Source organism: Indicator indicator, chromosome 4 (assembly GCF_027791375.1).
Source record: "Indicator indicator isolate 239-I01 chromosome 4, UM_Iind_1.1, whole genome shotgun sequence".
Lineage (NCBI taxonomy): Eukaryota > Metazoa > Chordata > Aves > Piciformes > Indicatoridae > Indicator > Indicator indicator.
Window position 1 is genome coordinate 31,463,676 of NC_072013.1, and position 25,398 is coordinate 31,489,073.

A 25,398-nucleotide genomic window follows, 5' to 3' on the forward strand; every position below is an offset into this window, starting at 1 on the left:
CTTTTTTTTAAATCCATACTTAAGCAATCTTATAAGGGGAAATAACCATAAATTAATGTCACCACACCAAAAATGGAGAATTCAACCAAAAGAAAACTTTTGTTAATGCACATTTGAACCAGGCCAAGAAAGCAAGACTGTATCTCCTAAATTTTCAAGTACTCAAGAGGGAAACCCTTACACCCTCCTGCCCCAAGCTCAGACGCAATGGGCGTTAGTAGAGCTGTGTAACAGTCTCCATATTTTCTGTCATTGCTCTGCAAATAGAAACACACAGATCCAAGGGCACCACAGATCTATTGTTCCACTTATTTAATATTAAAAGCAGACCAGCCACAGGATATTTGCTTGCTATGCTTGTGGCAGATTGGATTAATTAAGCCATCAGATGCTCAAGCTCCCATATAAATTTAAATGCAGAAAGCCTGAAACTCTGCACAAGATGTAGCAAAAATCCTTCACTCATTTTGGTGATGGTTTTTTTCCCCTTTGACATCAGTGTTACTGTGCCTTGCTGCTCTGAGTTCCTCTGCTGCAAGAGATTTGGTGGCATTAACAGGTTGAGATTCAGAAACAGAAATGGACAGGAGACATTAGGTTGTGAAGCTGTGTTAAGTGTGTTAGTCTGCAGCAATTTAGGAACCACAAAGAAGGGGCAAAAGGCTGTTTGATGAAGTCTTCAGACTGCAAGAGAAAGCAGGCAAGGGTTAGCGCACAGCAAAAGCAGGTACACAACTTCTCTGAACGTAGGACTAGGTGAAGAGCAGATACATCTCTAAAACACAGATGCACAATCTCACCTGGAGCTCCTCTGCTTCTAGCTACCTGATTTCTGTTTTTGAAATAATTTTGATGCTTTTGGAGTTTGTTTGGTTGGTTGGTTGGTTTTGTTTTTTTTTTTTAAATCTGCATAGTGACAATTAACATTAAATCAGGCTCAGAGCGAATGCAAGCTCTTTTCAGAGATATTCATGCCCTGCATTATTTTGAACATTAGCTCTGACAGGACCTGTCGAGCCTCATATGCTTTCAAGAAGGAATTTCACAGCTGTGGTGACAGTTTTCCTGAGAAGTTCCAGGTTTTTACATAATGATCTAGTTCTAGGTCTTTGTGAGTCCAATAAATTTATTAAAGCACAATAAAGCCCAGTAGATGAAAGCAGGTTGCTCACCAGCAGTCTTTATTCCATAGCTCCCCACAAAGAACAAAAGATTCACAACAGCTCTCACAATTATGCAAACAGAAATCAAAACTCAGCATGCCCACAAACTAAGGGTAAAAAGAATAAAAAAGAAACCTAAGATAACAGGAAGAAGCAGAAGTGAGAGTATATGGATGACCACTCAGAACAGACTATATTTAATTGCAGTAAAAGTTAAATGCTTCCATTTCATTTCAAAAACCAGCTGCAGATCTGTTTCTAGCTTAACGCATCGTTTCTAGCAGTTAACATTACAACCTTGGCAGTCTTGTTCACTTTGTCCTGCAGCAATTTTTCAGTTGATGCCAATGCTTCCATTGCTTCCCAGTTTTTCTCCCGAAGGTCCTAATCATTTTTAGAAAGAATGATTTCAGTTCAGCCAATACTCAAACTGTTTCCGCTTTCACTTCAGAGATATATTTTGCATTAAATTCCACCATTTGCATCTAAATGCTGGTTATTGCAAGATGATTTTGCTGGGTAAGATGAGATATACTAGCAAAAACAAGTCTGATGTTCAAAGAGTTTGAATTGAAAGGGGTTGGGGGGAATGCCAATTTCTGTCCAAACTGTCCCCACATCCTAAACTGATCCAAGCGTTACTGCAGAGCATATCACTACAGCAACCCCACACTTTGACTGCACTTGTAAGAAGAAAAGAGGGAAGTTTCCAAAAGTAGTGAGGAACACAGACACCAAACCACAGATTACACAACAGAGTGTTAGGCATGTGGCATTGCAGAACCCAGCATGGACCCAAGTATAGATGGAGGTGTGCACATTTACGCCACTTATCTTGCAACCAGATTGAGCTGCATAAATCCTTGTGCCTCAGCCCAAATCTAAGCCACATCTGATTTTTAGAAACACAAAGTTCAGGACTTTGGTTTGCAGCATTTACCCACACAGCTCTCTCCACTGTACCCAAAGAAAACTGGTTTGCTGCTCACCAGCCCTCCTGGGAGGTTTTGGGAATCTCTCCAGTGGCAAGCACACCCCAGATCCGCATGGAAACACCACCGTGCCGTGCTGCGCTCCTGCGTCTTTCTTGGCGAGGTGATCAAATGTGTACTCCACAAGATGTCAACATGTAAGCTCAGTTAGGAGACTGAGAGCTCCTTTAAAAAGAGCCTCACAGCTCTCATCTAGGAAGGATGGTGGGCCTTGTGGGGAGGAGATTATGGTGCTTGGGATTTAGATTTATTATTTATTTTCAACCCTCAGAGCAATCTTGCTTCAGGTAACAGCTATTTCTGAAAGGCCACACAAAGTGGCATCCAAATCCTAGCACATACCCACACTCACTTTTACTTTACCACTTCTATTTGACTACTATTATAAGGGCTGCTTTGCAGGACATAACACAATAAAATTGTATAAAATTGCAGTGTGGAAAGCTGGGACCTACAGGCATGGTTTGCCTTTACCAGCAGCCAGATTTCTGCCTGCACTATGAAGGGTACTTAGACCTTGCAATTCCCCAGAAAATGGGCATGCATGTTCTACCTTTCCAGCTCATTTGTATTCCAAGAATACCCAGCCACTTTCCCTCCACTTCAGTGCTTAAGAAACATTATTTGCTCAAAAGCTTGCACTCTCAACATCTTTCTTGTGCATCGTCTTTATAGTTAAGTAAAAGCTTATTGCATGGTATTCATTGGATTTTATAGGCTATCAAGGAGAGACAGGTGAGCTAAAACCCCTGTATTTTAACAGTTTTCTTCCACATAACTTAGAAGCTGCCATTCTCTTGCCCTGCACAGGTTAAATACAACAAGGAGGTAACTTCACAGACCTGTGGTGGAAAACACAAGCCTTACTTCCACCCAAAAACAACCCATACTGCACCATCAGTGTCTGCTGTAAAGAAAGGCTTCACTTCACCTCCTTCAGATCAGGATTAGTCACTCTTACGAATGGGAGGAGTCAGATCTGATGGCCCTGGAGTTAGTATCTCCTCTCATGCCCCCACACAAGGGCCATAATTCAGAGCAGTCCCCTTCATCCTCCCACATCCCCCTCTTCTTCCCGTGGCAAAGGACATGTTTCTGAGCAGGGCTAACAGGGTCTGAATTTGAGTCTCAGAACTTGATGCACCCAGCAAGCCTGCTCTCTGTCATCAAATAAGCAATTTATCACAGAGATGATGAGACTCAGAGCAGTAAAGTAGTTTAGTCACTCCCAAGAAAAGGGAAGAGAACAATATGGCAGACAACTGTCAGAAACACGTTCTCAGCAGAATGCTCTAGGCATTGAGGAGTCTGTGCACAGAAGTCTGGTTGTTCTTTGGGGCTTGTTCGTTGGTTGTTTTAAGGAGGTGGGAGAAGAATTTTCTTACATTGTTCTTTTTCCTCTGTTGCTCAAAAGCATTTCTCTGAGAGGCAAGCTCGCTTTGGAGACTGGCGATTTCCTTCTCCTTCCCTGCAACCCTGAATTGGCAAAAAGAATCACAAGCAAGTCAGGAGCCATCGAAGAAATTAAACGAAGCACTGACACCATTTCACATACACTAACTTGCCTTTCCTTCCAGGAACATTCTTTGAAATGCTGCTCTCACTGACTTGGCAGTACCATTTGCTTCCTATTGCTCTGTGAACTGCAGGCTGCCAAAGCAAGGCCCATTGTAAAGCTGTTGTTTTCCTATAACGGGCATCTGCACACATTTATGAAGGCCACAGAAAGGCAACACTTTAGACAAGTTTGTCAGCCCACGCTAGTAAAATATCAAACAGGCACTGCCTGCTGAATAAGACTATTCTCCTTAAACACCTAGTTCACAATTTATAAAAACATTTAACTTCAAAGATAAATAGTTCAGCCAGCCAAAAATGCATGACAGTGGCAATTTGTGTAGTATAACGTAAGCTGGCATGGCATTAGCTTCCACACAGTTCTGTAGTGGGCTTCAGCTCAATGTTACAGCACACTTCTACTCCGAGATGTTTTCCCTGGAAAAGAGATTTCCACTAAGCAACTTTATAATATGAATAAACCCTCTACTAAACTGAAGTTCCAAGAATAAAAAAGTTCGCCACTTTTGATTGAAACATCAACATTTAAACTCTTCAAGACATACATCTGAGCTGGAATGCATATAAAATTAATCATGCCTTGCTTACATTGCCTCCTTATATTGCAAGCACTGTCGGCAGAAGATTGAACCTGAGGATTATCTCAAGTTTTATTAGACAGTAAAAATTGGGATTTTTTGTTTTGGTTTTTTTTAATATACTGGACACTTGTCACATGCTGATATTGTACATTTGGCTTTTATTTCATCTTTTAAATTTCCTGAGCAGCAAGTGGAATTTAGCACTTTATCTATTGCATTCAACTCCTGGCTGTACTCACACTTGCAGAAGCTCTTCACTTTGAACAGCCAAAGATGCCTACAAACAGATCAGAAACTCATTAGGAGCAGATCAGAAGCAAAGATTAGCACAGAGGACATATCTGCCATCTTAACCAGCCACTGCTGCAATACTACACAGCTGCACTCTTGGCCTTCGAGGGAGTCCTGTCCAGCCTACTCTGGACAGAAGAACACTGGCTCTGATGCAGCATGTAAAGACAGGGGTAGAAAGCCAGACAAGAACAAAGTAGGCATGAGGAAGAGTACAAGGCTGCAAATTCACATGATAAAGGAAAGCAGAAAGAGATACGCAACAGCCAGAAAAGCTGGCTTGGTGGAATCCAACCCCAAAGCTGGCCCTAGATTTATATGGTCAATACAGCTACTGGTTTCCATGCCATTCATACAAGCTATCAGTATCCCCCTTGACTTCACTCTGTAACACTGCAATTAGAAGCTGTACCTGTTTGCAATTCTCCTGCTTTAATTCTTGAATTTGAACTTTAAAAGATTCATTTTCCTTCTGTAGATCCTGTTGAAGGATAAGAGGCAATATAATATACATGTATACATTTAGATGCACACTCAGAACACACACACTCCTTACAACACAAGGCACTTCTCTCTACACTTTACCTGCAGCTGTTTTACTTGGCTTGCAATTTCTCTCTCTTTTTCTTCCACTACAGCTTTCAACTTCTTCATTTGTTCTTCTTCCCCTTTCAATCTGCAGAGATGATTTACAAAGTAAGGGAAAAAAAGGGTTAGTTTATGCTAAAAAGAGCCAGTATTGCTGGGACAGTTTTCAGCAGCAGAAGACAAGTTTTGTATATTGCATAAATCAGCCACACATGGAGAAGAAACCATTACACTATGGCTCCAAACAAAGGAAGCTAACAAAAATACATTTCAGCTGCAACAATATGTACTGCAAACACTTACCTGCTTAGAACAGCCTGAAGCAAACTAGTCATTCCATATGTCAATCAACAAACACATTTAGTCATAGCTGATCTCAACAGCATTCAGAGCCCAAGTGGAAGAGAAGCAACTGATCACCTGAGCAAATCTTGTAAGCCATCTGGCTCTGAAGGTGCCAGAGAGTCTCCTAAAGGTGCCTTAGGTACCACATACTGGTTACACAGGAGCTCTACTGTGAGGGCAGCACACTAAAAGAACTGCATTGAAGACAGAGCCCTTTTTGGCACAGTCTCAGACAACCTTCCTTTGAGTTAGAGCAGCCAGACAAAGCAGAGTCAAAACAGAGGAAACTCTGGCAGTGTTTCTCCATGAAACAGGAGCTGAAAAACTGACTATTGCATCTCAGGCTGAAAATGGCATACTGTATCTGTTCTTTGCTTTTACAGACTCAGCCACAGGCACTTAAACCCACACTCTTTTAAACACATGCTAAACAGAAGGAGAAATTATCACTAGATACAAGAAGTGGCTGCCATTTCACTGGTTAGTGGAGCCCTGGGCCATCATTTACTGTCACTATATGAGCAGTACAACTCAGGGGCGCCAGATGCTTGCTGCTGTATGCTGGAGACAGCCTGGCTGGGGTATGTCCATCAGCACTAACAGCTTATTTTAGCAAAGCCCATTAAACTCCTGAAACCAGTTCACACAGTCCAGTAAGAGAAATGCCAACACTGAACACACATGATCGGCAAGTGCTTGAGAAACTGCTACTAAGCATACTCACAGGCTTTCCAGGTTCTGGACTTGGGAAGCAGCAGGCACCTGAAAAACAAAGTTATTTCAAATCTTGGTTTGATGGCACAGTAAAGTTTTCAACTTTACTAGCAGCAACTCTTTGCACAAACAGGGGCACCACACAGCTTCCGAGACTATTGCCAAAGAAACACAAGCAATTTGTGCATCACTGTCCCAAGAATACCTAAACACATAAAGGATTTCAGAAGCACGACTTACACCAAGAAGCCTAAACTTTATACCAGCCAATCTTTCTCCAATCCACTGTTCCCTTGTCTAGACATCCACCCTAAATAGGAGTGCAACTCAGTTTCTCACCTTTATCATCAACAAAAATCCAAAATGAGCTACTACCTTACTGGAAAATTTCTTACACTAAGTCACACCAAGGCTCCAAGGCTGTCCCAATTACCTGTTCTCAAGTCCAGTGCAGGAAATCAAAAGCCAAAGTATCAGCCAGTTGCAATTTCTGCATCAGGCAAAGGCAGAAGGGAATCACAGCAAAGCCTGGCCACTTTAAGATGGGCTGCTACATTCAGTTACAGCAAGAGTTCCTCTATGAACATACCCTTACAGAGAGACCACTTCACTCTGGCAAGGAGGTACCTACCACACAGGTCTGATTCTGTCTAGGAGCTTCAAAGTTTTCAGACCACTAAAGCAACTCATTTTGCATAGTATCATCCAGGCTAAAGAAAAGCTTTCACAACTTGTTGTCCATGTAAAACCTGTTTTGAATTAACACATTTAAACCAGTGGGCTCTCTGCACCACAACCACCAGTTTAGTCAAGTAGCATTTAAAATAGCTCTGTTAGGTTGAAGCCAATGCAAACCCTTTATAAAAGGTAGAAGATTAAAACAACATCTTCCAGTTCAACTGAGCAGCACTCCCAAACCACATCCACCCTACAGACCATACCTGTTGGAGCTGTTGTAAGTTCTGTTGCTCTAACTCCTGAACTTTACTGGTGAGCTGTGCAATTGTATCTTTCTGCCCCTATGAACAAAAAGAAAGTAAGTTCAGAAGAGTAAACATAACTTGTCCACAGCCAGAACCTCTGCAACAGGACTCATTTCCCTTTGGAATGCCAATGGAGCTTACCTGCAGACATTCTCCTTTCTTAACAATTTCTTTCTCCTTCTCTTCCAATAAGGCTTCCATGGTTTTCACCTGCTTTTCCTTCCCCTTCAGCCTGTAGCATTGAACACACAGCATAAACCTTTGCTCTTTTGTTCATCTGAAAAAAGAGGCATCCTATGCTTTGCAGCACATAACAGCAGCAGCGTATGTGATCAAAGGGACAAACAATTTTCACCCACTATAAATCAATGTGTGAACAGTTCCACTTCAGTTTGGGTTAGCAAGAGATGCCCTTGATCAATGGTACTGCTCATTAAGTGAAAGCAAATTCTACACTGACACATATTGCAGGGATCTCTCACATGTGCTCTCCTCATTTGAAAATACTTCCTTTCCCCTCCCTAGCTGGGGACACAAGGGTGGCTCAATTCTCCAACCAGCTACTGCACAGATGTTACACAATTACAGAATAATGGAAGGGACCTCTGGAGATCACCTAGTCCAAGTCCCCTGATAAAGCAGGGTGACTGAGAACAGGTTGCCCAGGATCATGTAGAGGCAGGTTTGGAATCTCCCTGGAGGAGGAGACTCCACGACCTCTCTGGGCAGCCTGCTCCATGACACTGGCACCCTCGAAGTGGTGTGAGGTGTCCCTGCCCATGGCAGGGGGGTTGGAACTAGATGATCCTTGTGGTCCCTTCCAACCCTGACTGATTCTATGATTCTAAAGCAAAGAAGCTTTTCCATTCCAAATCAAGTTTGCCATAGTGCCTTGCCTATGTCCTTCCATCCTGACCTGAATTTAATCTCTTTTTGTTTAACTGAGGCTCACAAAGCCATGGAGCATTTCACCTTGTTTTCCATCTCAGACAGGACCAGGTATTACTAACAAGGACACACAACCACTGAGACCAGTGTTAATAGCCTGGATCACTTCATGCTGAGCATAGACAGCAGGCAAGAACACTTCAACTTAAAAACAGACTGGAGCAGGGAAGCAAGGGGTGCAGAGGGCAGATCAGACATGTTAACAAATGTACTTACAAAGTCTGAAGCTCTTTGACTTGTGATGTAATTGACACCTAAAAAAAAAAAAAGACAACTGCTGCTTCAGTTCAATGCACACAGAAGAGACAAATGCTACAACCTCTTCTAAAGAGAAGCAGTGGGAAAAGCCACCAGACATTATTCACACAGGCATTATTTGTTACAGTTGTGTAAACAAACATACTTTTTTTTTTTTGGTGGGAAAATAAATTATGAGAAGCCAAGTGTCTCCACTATTTACCTTCTGCAAATTTAAAATGTGACTCCCAGAGGAGAAAAGAAAACAGTGCAAATGGGAACACAAGAAGGCCCACTGCCTCTCATGGTGAAAGTGTGAACCTCGTTATTTAGACCTTTGCACAAAGAAATGCTTTTTAGATGTTCTCTGCAACACAGGTTCTCCCTTATTAAGCCTTAAAATGGGAATTTACAGATTGAAAAAACAAGATTTAGAGGGAATATTTCCTTGGAATTTTGTATACAAGTGTGACAGTGATTATCTGTGTATACACAGGCTGCCTACATAAGATAGTTTAGTGCTGGACCACAACACTGTAGACTTTCAGACATGCCCAAAACCCTCATTTCTGCTTGCAGAAGACCAAAAGGTGCAGAACACACCACTTTTGGAGCAAGCATTCCTTGTATGTAGCTTTTCAGAGTTGGCAACTCTGAACTGTATTTTTTTCTGAGCTCTATGTCAGATCTAGGGAAGGAAACACACAAATAATCCAGTTCCTGGTAATTTACATGGAAGAAAAAGCCCAAGACAGAAACACATTCTATGAAACTTTGCCTGAAAAGGACAAAACTTTTACACCAAGGAAAGAAGAAAAAGGGGTGACATGTTGGAATGTAGCTAGAAGGACTGGGAAAAACAAAAGTCAACTCCAGACCAAAAAAACAAACACACCAAAAAAAAAAAAAAAAAAAAAAAAAAAAACCACCCAAGGTAAAAAAACAAACCAACCCACACACCCCAAGCAAACAAGCAAGCAAACTTCCTGAAAGCAAGACAGATTAAGCTGCCTGCAGAATGGGCTCCCTAAGGAAATGTACATTCCTGTTGTTTTGGATGCTAGACAGCAAGCACACCTAAAAAAGCCAATACTCTCTCCATTTCTGCATTCCTGAGAGCTAGAGGAATGCCAAGATAAGCTTTTTTGGCACACCAGGAAAAAAAAAAAGTCTTCAGTTTACCTGGAAATCAGATACTATTTGGGCTTGTAGCACTGTTCTAGCAACACAGAAAGGAGAAGCACCTTCAGCACTTGAGATTTGTGAGCTACCAGCATCAAAAGATGTCCCAGGGTTCCAAGTTTACCACAGGGACAGCATGCAATATGCCCAACCACAATGCTTTTAAGTTACAGCAACTCTTGTCAAAACTGCTAATAACAGTCCTAAAATCTTAAGCATCCAGAGGAACGTTGTGTCTGGAAGACAACTGTAGTTATACTACATATTTATGGCTTTATATCCAAGAATAGTGTAGCTCTACCATTAAAAACTCCCTTACCCAATGACATTCACCAGTGAAAGAAAAGAACCTAGAACAGAAATGAGTGAGCAGTGCATCTAAGGCAAGGCTGTTTCACACTTCTGGCACTAAGGTATTTTACCTGTTTTTCCATCTCAAGCTGGGAAATTCCTACTTCTTCTTTCAGAGCCTCTATTTCCTGTGTCAAAGCCTTTTCAATGACAAAACAAGACAGGATTGGACAATGGAAACACGAAAACACCACAAGAATGGATGCTACAAATTCATCACTACAGAACGCCATGCGGTAACAAATAAACGATAGTCAGTGGCACAGACACAGAGAGGTGGGTACTGCAGAGATGGATACCTGAACAGTCTTCTCCTTGCTTGCTACTTTAAGGATTTCAGCTTGTAGAAGTTCTTCCACCGATTTGATCTTTCCATCCTTCTCATGGATCCTTAAAAAGATCAGAGGACTAGCATTAGCTGGCTGAACAAAGGCACTACCCAAGCAATACACATGCTTGGCTTCTAGCACATCACAAGCTGCTGAGACCCACAGAGGGACCAAGCAGGAGAAACATAGGAGGAGTACAACAGAAAAATACAGAACAAGCAAGCTTTATGTAACCACTAGTTCACATGCTAAATAGATGCTATTACTGTCTTAAAACTCAAATTAAGGTATCAATAATCCCTGAAATGACACACAATTTCAGCCTTCACTGGACATTCCATCAAAGTACCAACTTCAAATGCACACACACAGAGAGTGAGCAAAGCTCATTCCTTTTAGTGCCTACTAAAGAAAAACAACTGACAATTCAGAGCAATTTGTTGTCTAGTCAAAGCTGGCCTTCTGAAGTTAATTGCTTAGCAGAGAAGCAACTGAATTTTCAAAAGGTATTGATCTGAAGCAACGTGTTTCCAAAGTGATAATGCTTTCTGCCACACACACACTTCAACCAGTTAAAAGCAAATAATTTCTGGGAAGTAAAACACTTGTACAGTGTAAAGACAGACAGAGGTAATAACCAGAAATTAAATCTGCACAACTACTTACACTTTCTGGAGTTCTTCTACTAGTGATTGGAAGGAAACCTGTCCAAAACAGAGTTTCAACTTAGAAAAACAGGATAGAAGAAAACAATCTGCAAGTGTTGAGGAGTGAGGAGTACAGAGTTTGAGCACTTTGGGATTGGTCAAACTATGTAACAGTCTAACGATTAACTATTTGGCTGCTCCTGAGAAAATCAGCTGTTGGTCTCCAGTTCCCAGCAAATCAGTACTACAAAGAAGGCTACAAGTTCCAGGAAAACAAAAGTAAACCCATATCATCTTTACCAGGAGAGGGAGGCGTAGGATCAGCATTTGATCAGCTAACCAGTATGGCACTACCATACCCCCTCTCTACAGTTATTGTGCATGTCCTATCCCTAAAATTATTTTCTAGAAACTAAGTCGGTGATGATTGATAAGAAGCCCACCATGAGGCAGGCAACATGTGTCTGCAACCCAAAAAGCCAACTGTATCCCAGGCTACATCCAAAGTAGCATGGGCAGCAGGTTAAAGGTAGGGATTCTGCCCCCTCTGCTCTGGTGAGACCCCCACTCAGTGCTGGGTCCAGCTCTGGTACTTCCAGCAGAAAGAGGACATAGAACTATACAGCAGGTCCTCAGGGGGGTCATGAAGATCATGAGAAGGTTGGGAGCACCTCTCCTATGAGGGCAAGCTGAGAGAGTTAGGGTTGCTCAACTCAAAGAAGATAAGGCTTCAGGAAGACTTAAGAGCAGCCTTCCAGTATCTGAAGGGGGCCCTACAGGAAAACTGGAGAGGGATTTTTTTACAAAGACAGAGTGACAAGACAAAGGGGAAAGCCTCCAAACTAATTTAGATTAGACATTAGGAAGAAATTCTTCCCCATGAGGGTGATGAGGCAACGGAACAGGTTTCCCAGAGAAGCTATGGAGCCACCAAGCTTGGAAGCGTTCAAAGCCACATCAAATGGGGCCTTGAGTAACTTGGTCTAGTAGCAGGTGTTAGATCTAGGGGGGCTGGAATTAGATGATCTTCAAGGTCCCTTCCAACCCAAACCATTCTATGAAGTGCCCTCCTAAGCTATAAAAGCAGATCTGTATGTCAAGGAAAGGCACTTCCCCACCTGCACCCAGTGCACATCAGAAATGCTAATACTGATAGTGTCACTGAGCAGAGACAAACAGCAGGGGACTGACAGCTGCACAAACGTGGATTAACATTAGAAAGCTCAAATATGTATAATGAAGCTGGTGCAGTATGAGCTGCCAACCAGCTATGCACTAGTCTTCTGGGAAAAACAATCAAACAAAAAAACCCCACCAAAAAAACCCACCTCAAAAACCAACCTATAATCATTTTTCAGTGCATGGCAAACTCAAACCAACCCAGAACTGCTGCTGAATTGGAACCTTCACATCTGCCACATTTCTAACGGTTAGGCAAGAGAAGTATTTGACAGAAGCATCAGCTTCCAGACCAACACTAGAGGAAAAGAAGATGCTTTGCCAACAGGCTTCAAAGACATCTTCACCTTTTTCCCTTGACTTTTGCAATCACAGCAAGATTCTTTTGGATTCAGTTTAGGTGTAATAAAAGTTTTAGATGAAAAGTCCTACCTGCTCTGATTGCTGAATTTGCAGACTTTGAAGTTCTTTTCTCAAGGATGAATTTTCTGTTCGCAGCGCCTTTGAAAGCAGACACACAGATAATGAAAGACTCATTTGCTGGGGAAAAAAGTGTTAAGCTTGATGGAAAAGTAGTTTCTTTCAGAACAAGTGAAAGTCTTTGAAAGTCTGGGAAAGACCCTCTCTGCAGCAGCTAGAGCCAAAGTATTCAATGACCTAATTATTCATTACAGCAGACTCAGAGAGGACTTCAAGTCACAGGAAGAGAGAATGGGGGGGGGAGAGGGCAGGGTGGAAATCAAGGTGATGGACTCACAGCTCTGGCTGTATTAGTAACCTGAGTGTTTGGCAAATCACAATCCCTCCCCAGTACAGGGATGTCAGTGATGCACCTGCAATTTAGGGACATTAAGAGAGCGAGCGTTGTCTTGGCTATGTCCACGGAGACATGACACTGCTCTCCAACAAAACCCATCTGGAAACAGGGATTCTTGTACTGGCTTTTCCAGGAAAGCTTCTCATCACAAGCTTCTTTATAAACAGGAAGGAAATACCACCTTTATCATCGCCCTAGAAGTGTCTCTAGTTTATAACCTATCCAACTAAGCAGCAAGATGCAAGAGTTCCACGCTGCCAAGTTTTCACAAAATACCCTTTCCTAAAGACAAATTTGTTGCAGATTAGACCAAACATACAGCTCTGAAGATGTATTTACTCTAAAAGGCACCAGGTACACAACCCAGCAAAATCTGCTATGGACTGAGCAGAGATAAGCAGTCACTGTGTATCATCAATGTTCATGCTTAATCTTACTAGAAAGATTTTAACCTTGTCTCTACACGATGCTTTTCCTGTTCAAAGGGAATAATCTCAGGATGTACTATGAATGCTCAAACATGCACTTTGCAGGAGAGCACTTAATCTCTACTTCACTATAAAAACATAGTATGAGAGACTCTACCTTCAGCTCCTCCTCTTTATTAGCCACTTGTATGAGTCCTGCCTCAAGCAGCTCTTCAACTGTCTTGATTTTATCATCCCTTTCTCTCATGCTGAAAAAAAAAAACAAGAGTATGAGGAAAAAAAGAGTTAGCCTTTCAAGGCAATTCAGCTATCAACAGCAGCCTTGCTGCCAACAAAACTAGATCTTCATTTTAGCCTCTGATTCAGAAGAAAAAAAAAAAAAAACCACAAAAATAACACCACCTTTCTTACCTTCTTTCCATCTGCTCTAACAAGTCTTTGTTGGCCTATTTAAAAAAAAAAAGTGATTATTAATTGGATCAACAATGGTTTGGGATTTTAAAAACAGAAATAACCAGAGAGCATCTACTTAACCAAAAGATTAGTTGCCACACTAATCCTGAAGGGAATATCAAGTAGAGGGAGAATGTGTCTAATTCATGCTGAAATGATGTTGGTGTTTCAGACGAGGTACAGACCCAGCCCAAATGCCTTGATTTTTTTTTTTTTACAGCAATGGACTACAGAAACTGTAGTGACAAGATGCTGCAGGACAGGGGATTTTAATGAATGTCAAGCACTGTGCAGCATCTAATCCATAGCAACTAGCTCAGTACCTGAGAAATCTTTTGAGCATGTATTGAAGCCACAAGCCCAACCTGAGACTCACTCAGCAAATATTTATGATTTCTCAAGAACACACTGCAAGACACCACAAGAAACATCAACCAGCTACCAAGAAAAATCAACCCCACTATTTCAGACAGGACACCAAATCAGCCAGATACAGGGGACTAAGGCTGCAAATCTGGCTCTTCACTAGAAGATGCTCGCTAGCAGACACCAGTGCAGAAAATTAAAGTGTCCTGTCCTGCAAGTCTTTTTCCAGTGTTTTAGGAAGTTCTCTCATTCCATGATGGTACAAAGACAGTGGTGTTCACAAGAGTTCTCCCAGGCACACAAAGGAGACAGGGCTGAGCAACAACAGCTTTGAACTTGCATCATTCTGCATGAGCATCAGTCACATTGGCTGCAGCAGGTGTGCCATGGGCAAAAATACAGAATGGACAAAAGACATCAGGATGTAAATAGTTTTCCCATTCCAGAGGTCTGCTCTTTTGGTTTGAGAATTCATTCCAGGATGGAAGAAAATATGTAGGGTGATAGATCTTACTCTGGTCTCTCCATAGCCCAGGAAGAGTCCCCAATCCTGGAAGGACTGGTTGGTCATATAAGTTTTTATTCCAGAAAGCCACCAATAAAACTGGGAGAGGTTGCAGAAATAAGTTCTTGCTTGCATTAAGCAAGCATTCTTCAGAGAAAGAAATAAAAGAATAAATAAAATACACATTTTGTTTGGACACTCTTGACTAGACATAGAAGACAGTCACAAGCGTCTTACTTGATTCCTCTATGGAAAAAAAAAAATAAAAAGCAACAGGTTTTGACATCAACCAGTTCAACCTAGGGTCAGCTTAATAAAAGAAAAAGATAAAAACTTTAAAAGAAGTATACCACCAGTGAACACTGGCTATACCTGCTCAGACAGGAGAGTCTGCAGCTCCTGAACTTCAGCTTGCAGAGCTGTGTTTTGATCCTTGAGAACCTGGAAGGAAATTTAAACTTTTTATCAGTTCAGAACTGCAAACTCTAACTGCAGCATTTTCATAATGGCAGCAAGGTAATTAAATAGTACAAAAGTCATTACAGCATGTTCTTTGGAAGCTACAAAACTACAAAGAGTCCTCTCCCTGCTTTCTTGCTTTTCTGTATTAACACTTTTGTCCTTATGCTCCCATGAGAAATTTGGCTGTTGCCATGCTTATTCCCTAGCAGAGAAAGACAGCACCAAGTGTGAAAGGCAAGAGAAACGGCATTTTCCTCCTTAAGCATCATGTCAAGATTTGATATCTGCATCTCATAAAACACTCATCTGGTAAAGCAAATGGTCTAGGATCACCTCTCTAGTTCTCTTCAGCTGACTTCACGCTGAGGATGCACTGCAGTCCAGGAGCTGAGAGGTTTGCACACCTGCCACACTTTGGTCCCACTGCAGGCTGGATAGAGGTGAACTTGGAATACAAACAGCTGCACTATGGACCTTGATTCCCCTCTAGCATTCCTGCTCTATACAAAACACTCTGCTCCCCTTCACAGACAGGTTACCCATCTGGATTCTTGATATGTATTTTAAAATCCTCCTCTATTACTGCTTTTTGGCTTTACAAAGACTTGCTTGGTGCTTCACAAAAGAAAAATGCAGGACACATGATCTGTATTTCAGACCCAAAGCATTACATGGACTACATAAGCAGAGAGGAACAGCAATGGTGAGGATCCAGAGAATTTTTAAAAATGCTTTGTTTTGAACCTGGCTTTTCCTTCTTTCACATGCCTGGGATAAAAGCAGCACTTCCTCAGGTGAAAGCATTTAGTACAGAGTTGGTCTGGCTTATGTTTGGGATCAAAGACAGGTAGAAGAAGATACTAGGAGGACATATAATATTCATCTGACAGCACACTATAGATTCCACTGTATCATGATCATGATGATGACAATCTGTATTGAGTTGTCTATTCACTTCCCAAGAACTGCTAGAATTACCTACAGATGATTTCTGCCATTACTTAGCACTGAGTTGATTTTGGCACATAACCAATCCACAACACCTCCAAGGTGTTTTTCCTGGGTAACAGTTACTACAAAAACCATCACGTTAAAGGAAAGTCAGATTATTCCTCCTTCTATTCATTTTCACCACTTCACCTGCCATTTTAAAATCTTCCACCATGCTGAAAGCCTGAGAGTGTCACTAACTTGAGACTTGCCAACTTACTTAAGCCTGCTACCTCTTCCCATTCCCCTTTCCAGACTGTTTATGAACCCATTACCCAGCACACACTTCACTGAAAATTCAGTTGATATCTTTATTACAAAACCAACTGAAGCTGTACTTTGTTTCCTATTAATAAAAGCTCTTCCCACTATTCTTTGGCAGCTCAGAGAAACTAGAGAGCCTTGAAAGTGCCAGTTGAATACTTGAATCAAGTTTACTACCTGTTTGCTAACACCTTAAAAAACCTTCAGAAGACTCAGAAGGCATGGCTTCCCCTACAAAAACACACTGCCCCTATCACTACCCTGCTCTACTCCTCACTATCAGCTTCACATTATGAGACTCAAAGTGAGTGACCTTTCACCAGCAACATCAGAAGAGCAGCAGTACCTAACATGGGCCTTAAAAGAGTTAAAAAGATTGAGTCATCACCTTTCTCAGGAAGCAGGTCTATTTCTAACAGCTAGAGTTGAGAAGATAAAGCCTGAAGTGGCAGAGGGCAAGCAGGAGTGAAGTCGCTCTCTGCACACACCATCTAGGAACGAGTACCAGATTTGCTCTACAGATTCCAGATGTCTAAACTAAAAGCTTCAGGAATTTAGCTGCAGCCTTATGAGAAACAGCAAAAGAAAAATATAAGCATTTTTACACCCACCTGGACAGAATAAAACAAACCTGCCAACATGATAACCCAAACAAAGCTCACACCAAGGCCTCCGAAGTCGTATCAGAAAGGGAAATGCAGAGAAATTGCAACAGCTTTTACTGAACAACCTCCTCTTCTAGATTTCAAAGACCTCACTCTTCACAACTGCAGACACCTCATTTAACATGTTACCCCATCTCTTACTCTGCTGCACGGTCTGTTACTACTATGTAACAATGCCCCACATTGCTCTTGCCTTGTAAAGAGAACACTGTAATTTACCTTAAATACCCAATAATCAATTCTATATCAACATTCAATTGTATGAACTGCTCCACAACACCCACAGCTCTGGCAAATATACTGTAAATAAGCACAAGAACAAGCTGTTGTGTGTATCTTACCTTGAACTCCTCTTTTGTGTTTGAAATCTGAGCAAGCTCTTCTCGAAGCTGATCTTCAAGAGTTCTTATTTTGTCATCTTTGATGTGAATACTGAGACAGAGCAGAACAGTTATATGTTTTCTCATCCAGGTCTAACAAAAAGCATTGATTCAAAAGAACATAAAAGACCAACAAACATTGTTTATTCAATCCCAAAGCTATTTACCTTTTCTGCATCCTTTCCAGCTCATGTGCAGCAGCAGCCTAGATATAAAGAGGATTAACACAGACTTAAGATACATCACATGATCCAATCCAACCTTTCATTCCACAATATTAAAAAGCTAAAACAAGTCATTTGGCCTCTCAGCACATGACTTGCCAGCAGGAGTGAAAGGGGTAAGCTTGTCTTCATGCACTGTTTTAAAGACCAATATATATCAGGCCAGCATGCAATTATGCAAAAGGAAGAGAGATTCATTTGCCAGCCAGGATTATCTCTAATTAAACACTTCACTTCCACTTCCATAATGAACTAGCCACATAGCAGTAACAGAGTGACAGCATTTTATTTGGCTCTAAAAAGCTATCTGTGGTAAGACAGAGGGTGTTGTCTGGTTTTCAAGTTTCTTTTAGCAGGATTCTTGTATGTAAATGCCAAGACTGCACATTCAAGCACAGTTGTGTTAACTACTGTGAAGTGCCCTGCATGCCTCCAAATCTAAACCAACCAAGCAAATTGGTTCAGTAGCTTGAATAATCAAGTAAGAAACATTCTGCTGGTGAAGGAAGGGTGAGAAGTAGGACTCCCACCAGCTGTAAGAACTCCAGGGAATCACGTATTAGCCCAGTTCAGTAGCTTCACACCTCTAATGTGCTTAACCACAGCTTGGTTAAAGCCAGTAGATATGCCTTTGTGACAGAATAGCTAGTTGGAAGAGTAAAATTAAGTCTTAATTTTTTTTTTTACCTGTTCATTTGTCAGAGCCTGTAGCTTCTGTACTTCTGATTTCAGAGACAGGTTCATATTTTGTAAGACCTGAAGAGAGGAAAAAGGAAATATATATGCACTTTGCATAGAGACAGTATTTCAGATAAGTTCACTCTTGAGTGCAAAGTATTTCAGGTTAGTTTTTGAAGGACTTGAGGCAGTAGAAAGTCAAAGACTCAACCTTTCTTATCTTTCCTACAAGCTTGTTTACAAAGATCTAAAGGGTTGGGGTCAAGAGAATAGGGCCAGATGCTTTTCAGTGGTGTCCAATGACAGGACACTGGGCAGTGGGCATAAATTAGAACACAGGAAAGTCTGTCTGAACATGAGGAAAAGCTTCTTTCCTTAGAGTGCCAGAGCACTGGCACAGGCTGCTGAGAGGGTTATGGAGTCTTTCTCGACAGAGATTCCAAATATGTCTGGATATGATCCTGGCCAAGCTGTTCTCGGTGCCTCTGCTTTAGCAGGGGTGCTGGACTAGCTGATATCCAGAGATCATTTCCAACCCCTACCATGCTGGACTTCTGTAACAGCTTCCCAGCGTCAAGCACTGGCCTTGCCTAGAAGAGCAAAATCAGCAGACTCATAGCTGAAAGAGCTGTTACCAGAGCCAAAGGTAGTAGCCTTGCAGGCTTCATTCTGTACACACAGCCAACAAGCCTCCCCATGTATCAACTGGCATTTACACATGCTTTTATTATACCTTGAGCTCTTCCTCCTTGCTGGTTAAGTTGGCATGTTCATTGCCTAATGAGTCCTCCATCTGCTTTATCTGCTTGTCCTTTTCTGCAATCCTGCACAAACAAGGAACAATGACACATCAGTACTAAAAGGTCTCAGATGAAAGTGGTACATGAAGCTAAACATAAAATAGATGCTGGCCCTTAAGGTCAGCCCCTACTCTAAATCCTGCTGACAGTGCACTTTGGGTCCAAAAGCTTTTCCCATCCATTTTAAATGCTCTTTGCTTGCCAAAAATTTATGAGACATTCTCTTAGCTCTGAAACAACTACCCTCATCTCCCAAAGGGAGAAATCTCCTGGCACAGCCATACAGCCCAAATATTAAGAGTTCTCATGGTCATGCACATTCCTGCACGCTACACTGATCCCTGCCCATAGGCAGGGGGAAACAAGAGAGGAGGCACTGCTTTTGTGTAGCATAGAGAGACATGTACAGACTCCAAACCTGAGGCCAGTCACAGAAGGGAAATCCTCAGGAAAGAGTCCCAGCTCCCAAAGTCAATCTCACAGTGAGGAGTTAAAAGCAGCAATATTTCCTTCACCAGTTCCTCATGTACACACTGCATGTGCAAGGAGGAAAGGTGGCACACATTAAGCACCTGTAACACCTCCCAAATACCAGGGAAAATGAATACTCACACTTTGTGTAATTCTTCTGCCAGGACTGAAGCTGAGGTCTGCAAAAGGAAAGTAAATAAATATATAAAGTAAAAATAGCCAAAAGTAAAGCAAGCCAAAGAATCAGTGAGCCAGGAATAACATGTGTAAGATTTGTCTAGTTATTTTAAACTGGCACAGGACACTTCCAACTATTTCCTGGCTAAGGAACATGGAAGGAACACCAGCACATTAGTGTTCCTTCCCCTTGGGCCTAAGGAAATATAAAGGGGGGAAAATGAACCATCTTACTTACTCTCTAACAGATTCAAACAAGCCCAGGGATCACCAGCATGTGCGTCTCAAAGATCAAGTGCTTTACTCAAATTACATTAAAACTTTGCACAGTGCATCACGACTTGTGTTAGGAACAGAAGCAGCAGCATAAAAAACATCAAGTGGCATTTTTACTTCTGGAAAAAGCCTATTCCTATGTGGTCACTCACAAAAGGGCAGAAGAGGCACATCACACTTGTTATCAAGCCATCAAGGGACCTCAGCAGACTGTCTCACACCCAGTTTAGCAGTGGCTGTGACATAATTTGATGCTCCTTTGTGCTTCAGAGAAATGGTTCTCCTTATCCAGCCTTATCCTTCCCCAAAATCCTGAACCTCATCCCATAGCAATTCCCCTACAACCACATCTGGATCGTACCCTAGAGAATAGTATCAGAGAAAAATATCAAACAGAAGTTCCAGTCCCAGAGGGTTTCCTTAATGACCGGAACACTTTCATCAGTCCTTATATCCAAAGGAGTATTCAGTCCAACTTCACTTCCCCAGAGTGCTATTTTCACACCCACTGTTCATGGTGGAAAAGTGGCCCTGCATATTCATGGTCACTGGGATAAAAGCACGCACCCCCTTGTGTAACCCAGAGCTAAAATTTCCCTAGAGATTTATTTTCAAAGTCCTGTTAAAGGCCTAGGATGAGAGGAGTAGGTCACAAAGATCCTGTACATCCAGAGAGCCTCTTCCTTCACTACCCTCCTCACCCAATGGGTTAAAGCATTTCACACAACGGCAGATGACACATTTTCAGTCTGATGTCAAATACAATCAAATACACTAAGCACATCCATGATTAAAAGAACAAAGCACCCAACCGCTGAGGAACAATTTCCACTTGTTCTCACAGAAATTAGGGTCTTTCTGACCTGATTTCTGTGACCCCGCTCCACATGGTAGCACTTTCAGTGGCTCTGAGGTTTTAGACTTAACAACAGAAATCATTTTTCAAAGAAACTAGACAACCTAATATTTGAGAGATTAAAAGAACTGAAAGGCACTGTGCAGGTTCAGTGGGATTTTATTTGGTGCTGAATTCTTTTTCTTCTGCACAGATATCACCATGGGAATGAACAAACAGCTTTATATGGGAGCTATCATATGACTGTTTCTCAACCTGATGCACCCTTAAGGGATCAGGTGGTTCACAGGAGGACTGCAAAGAGACAGACAAATCACAAGACCACATCATACACATGCAAATCTACAGAAGACAAACATTCAAAAAGGTATTCCACCCATTGGTTATAAATGAAAGCCACTACAGGAGAGAATGAGTGGACTCTTTTTTTCCCCAAAAAAGGACAGCAGAAGCTTCAGTTTTAAATCAGTTTGAGAAACATTAGGAAAGAGGATGCTAACAAGTTTTGCTTTTAGCATTGCATCTCATATCCAGCTACAAATTAAAAAGCAAAACAAGCAAATCCCTGACTTTTAACAAAAGTTAAAAATTCATGACTACAAACAAAAGTCTGAGAACATGCTGTACCTGGGCTGCCATCTGTGAATGAAACTTCTGAAGCTGAGCATTCAAAGCATCATTCTGCTCTATCAGCTCCTTGTAAGAGAGCACAGAGAGAAAAGCAGGCTGAGATCTGCAGCTAGTCAACTTTTGCTAGGATTAGCTCGTAGCCATGATTATGTTAGTAAGAACAGTTTAGCATTTACTTGCCAGACACTTTTCAAAGACTATTTTTTTCTCCACTTGGATCAATCACTGAGTGAAAGCATAAGAACCTGTTATGTATCCAGAGGAAAATACTCCCTGCCCCATTTCAGACCATTTGGTTTCCCTGAAACCCTCAAGAGCTATGTCCACGCTGCCTCTCACCACTTAACACCAAGAGAAGAGAGATCTCTCCACAAGAGCTCACACAAACATGAAAAGTTACATGGCTGCTCTTCCAAGGTGTTCTCCAGACCACAGTGTCTGGGAACATAGTTCCCATAGCTTGGGAAATCACCTGGGTCAGCACTTTTTCCTGACTTGCCCAGAACACTTCTCAGGTCTGAGATGTCTCCAGACCTCCTCACAGCACCACACACAAGACCTCACTTCATGAGCTGCCAGATGATAGACCAGCACAGTTTCGTCATTCTTTATTCAACGGGAATGCTTTGCTAAAACAGCATTTCAAGGATATTACTGTGTTTCCATAGCCATGAAGTAGGAGTAAAAAAACCACCAAACCCTTAAGATACTTAAGCAATAGTACCTGCACCTGCATTTGCATGGAGTCCTCTGCAGAAGCTCTCTTTTGCTCAGCCTCCATTAACTGCAACATCCTTTGCTCCAGCTGCTGTTTTGACACCATTGTATCAGTAAGTTTACTGTGTAAGCTCTGGATTTCATTGTCTTTGGCCACAAGCTTATTCTGCACATCTGTAGTGGAAATGTCAGGATTTTAATTCATAAGTAAATACTTAACTTCAAGGAAAATAGTTTTCACTGAAAACAGGGAGGCTGATTAGAAGCCTCACTCCATCAAACCAAGGGTCAGCTCTATCATCAGCTTTCTGGTAAGACTAACTGGTACCACAACATGCGACTTCCCCAGAGTGCTGAAGCAATTCTGACTTCACCTGAGCTTTAAGCCATTAACTCAATAACACCCTTCAGCAACTGCCAAATCACTGAAGTGAGGCTACATGGGAATTTTGTGCTACATGCCTTGTTGTGCTGCTTCATGTTCTGCTGTTCTTTTCCTGAGATAAGCCTGGATTTCTTCCCATCTTCTCTCTGCTTCCTGCTGCTGGACCTATATATTAAAGAGAGTTGATGAAAAGAAGTCTAACCCTTAATTTGTTTTTGAAACATTGAGAGTGCATCTCTACAGTGCTATTACCAAAATATATGGCAATGGAGAAATATTGTTTCTTGTTTCTATTAGAGCACATCAGAGAAGCAGAGTGCCCTGTAATCCTTCTCCTAGAGCAGTTCAGCCTATTAATTTGAAAGGCAAATTGTGAGCAGACTTTCATTATAGACCCTTAACAGGATGGTTTCTGTAATACGAAAGCGTAGCATCTTTGCCCTGCAAGTTCAGAATTCATTCTAGAAGCCAGACTAGCCAAGAATCACATAAATCCGCATCTAGTAATTAAAATATGTTGGAAGTCTAGATAACTTTCCACCTGCAAAGACCAGAGGCAGGGGGACCATCTGGTAACTGAGACTCTATTGCAAATATGAGAAATGTAATGAGCTCTGGATTAGTGTTCTCAGAGAAAAACATTAAGCTTCTCTCCTGAACAATAAAATGTTTGTGTATGTGTACATATATATGAAAATATTTTCTTGCAAAAAAAAGAGATGCATCCAGCCAGCTCATTTACATTTTAATTCTTTAAAAAGTCTATTTATTTAACATTTTGAACACGTATTTAAGCAAAAGCTTGTAGTTTCAAATAAAAATCACACAAGGACAATGCCATCTGGATTAATAACTCAAAAATATTAAACCTTGCTGGAACTGTACACTCATAGAAAGCAAAGTTCAACATCATCAGTTAAGCTTTTAAAGGATATTTACCTGGAAGGCTATGCTTGATTTTATAGGGAGATTTGTAATCACTCTAAACTCAAAGTACTGTACGAAAAACATTAAATAAACCCATAGGCTGGCTCAGCTCAGCTGAAAATAGATACTTGCAAATAAAGATGACAGATTTAGTGGCCAGTGAAACAGCTAAAGAGATTCCCACACATCTCACATCCCACCCAGCTCAGAACTTGGCTCAGATGAGCCCAACTCAACAGGCAAAGAAAACTCATGTCACCTTTAGCTGAGCAACTGCCTGCTCTGCATTCTTCTTCTGAAGTTCCTCTTGCTGCAGCTTACTGCTTTTCTCTCCAAGCTCATTCATCAGTCGAGCATAATCCTGGCGCAGTTTGTTCAGCTCAGCTGACTGCCTGAAAATAAAATGTTTTCACAGCTTTCTTTCCTTTTTGTTTGTTTTTTTGTTTTGTTTTTTTTTTAAAAGAAGTGTGGGCCTTAACAACAGCCCAAGTTGTTAAGAACCCAATATCAACACCAAGTCCTACATTTGCAGCCAGAGGGCTGTACTGGAGAGGGGGGTTCACACCACTCCATCTTAGGACAGGCATGACAGTCAGGTCCTCTTGGCCACCAGCACAGCAGCTACAACCCACCAAGTCAGAAATAAAGGTCAGCAATAAGCCACAAGCATCAGTTCCTTTAAAATGTTGGGAAGCTGATAGGCAGAATTTCGACAAGCTTATATAAACTGAAGAGGCTCAGGATAAGGAAGAGGTTGAAATTCACATTCCTTTCCTTTCCCCATAAAGGATTCTTGATCGCAGGCTTACTCAAGACTATTCCCCTTCTGGATTAACCTCAGGCATATCTTTGGACTACACACTGCCTCTTGGTCTTGAGTTATCTATTAATTTATGAAGGCATCTGATGCTCTCTTAGGGAGAGAAGATGTACTTGTACAACCCAAAGGAATAATTTTAAAGCCTCCCCTTTGTGTCTAAGCAAATGAAAACCATTTTTATCTTAAGTTTGCGTGAATGATGGATTTTTCCAAGCTAAGACATAACAAAGCTTCATTCCTACAAGCAGGACACCTAAAATCAGGGCACCAGCATCTTTCTCTGAGCACTCACTGTATCAGCCTGTCCTGGCAGGACACACACAGAGAGCAGCAAATACTTCTACTGCGCTATGCTCAGCAATGTAGAAGGTGGTAACAGAAAGATCCATATAGAAGCAGCCATCTCTGCAAGAACAGCATAGTCAGGAAAGAAGACACGGAGCCCTTTCCCAGTCCAGACGGTGGTTTTGATGTTCTAGTCTTCAACAGTAACAAACACCTGAGAGCATGTGAAGTGTTGCTATTGTTCGTCATGGGCAGAAGCTCACTGGCAGCAATTCACCAGTCTGACCACACACCTTACCAGGGCACTCAGCTTTCACCCTTTTACCATCATATATACAATCCTCTCTGCCAGCTCAGGGGCAGTCTTAGTCATAACTCACAAGAGACAAAACCTTGAGATGCCTTTTTGTTTCTCCAAACAGCAAATAAATTCAAGTACTGCCACAGTAGTGCCATTAGCTGCAAGGTGCTGATATTTTTTTCTTACACAAGACTGATTTTTGAAGTTTAGAGCGGCTGTTCTCCCAAGAGCTCAGCATCAGCACCTCTCCTAAAAGCCCATGGGGAAAGGATACAGACCCTGGCAGAAACACCAACTATGGCTAAGCAGTTTTGCCTTTTTCCGTTGATGTCTCAGCAGTCACCCTCCAAAAGCTCACACTTCAAGTTGATGAGACAATTACCTGTTTTGAAAGTCTTTGCTCAATGCAAATA

General features: G+C 41.7%; 1 protein-coding gene across 1 annotated transcript in view; it reads right to left on the reverse strand.

Annotated features, from left to right (window-relative positions):
- Positions 1–25,398, reverse strand: part of KTN1 (kinectin 1) — a 57,690-nt gene that overhangs the window by 16,491 nt on the left and 15,801 nt on the right. The window contains exons 8-32 of the mRNA XM_054400636.1: positions 23,839–23,971; positions 22,730–22,817; positions 22,275–22,441; positions 21,548–21,616; positions 19,753–19,790; positions 19,074–19,164; positions 18,350–18,418; positions 17,606–17,643; positions 17,400–17,490; positions 15,050–15,118; positions 13,765–13,799; positions 13,511–13,601; positions 12,541–12,609; positions 10,949–10,986; positions 10,253–10,343; positions 10,025–10,093; positions 8,400–8,437; positions 7,377–7,467; positions 7,194–7,271; positions 6,263–6,300; positions 5,191–5,281; positions 5,018–5,086; positions 4,554–4,591; positions 3,541–3,631; positions 1,461–1,547 (exon numbers count right to left, since the gene is read on the reverse strand). Coding sequence (XP_054256611.1) covers positions 1,461–1,547; positions 3,541–3,631; positions 4,554–4,591; positions 5,018–5,086; positions 5,191–5,281; positions 6,263–6,300; positions 7,194–7,271; positions 7,377–7,467; positions 8,400–8,437; positions 10,025–10,093; positions 10,253–10,343; positions 10,949–10,986; positions 12,541–12,609; positions 13,511–13,601; positions 13,765–13,799; positions 15,050–15,118; positions 17,400–17,490; positions 17,606–17,643; positions 18,350–18,418; positions 19,074–19,164; positions 19,753–19,790; positions 21,548–21,616; positions 22,275–22,441; positions 22,730–22,817; positions 23,839–23,971 — 1,867 coding nt within the window. The remainder of the gene's footprint in view (positions 1–1,460; positions 1,548–3,540; positions 3,632–4,553; positions 4,592–5,017; positions 5,087–5,190; positions 5,282–6,262; positions 6,301–7,193; positions 7,272–7,376; positions 7,468–8,399; positions 8,438–10,024; positions 10,094–10,252; positions 10,344–10,948; positions 10,987–12,540; positions 12,610–13,510; positions 13,602–13,764; positions 13,800–15,049; positions 15,119–17,399; positions 17,491–17,605; positions 17,644–18,349; positions 18,419–19,073; positions 19,165–19,752; positions 19,791–21,547; positions 21,617–22,274; positions 22,442–22,729; positions 22,818–23,838; positions 23,972–25,398) is intronic.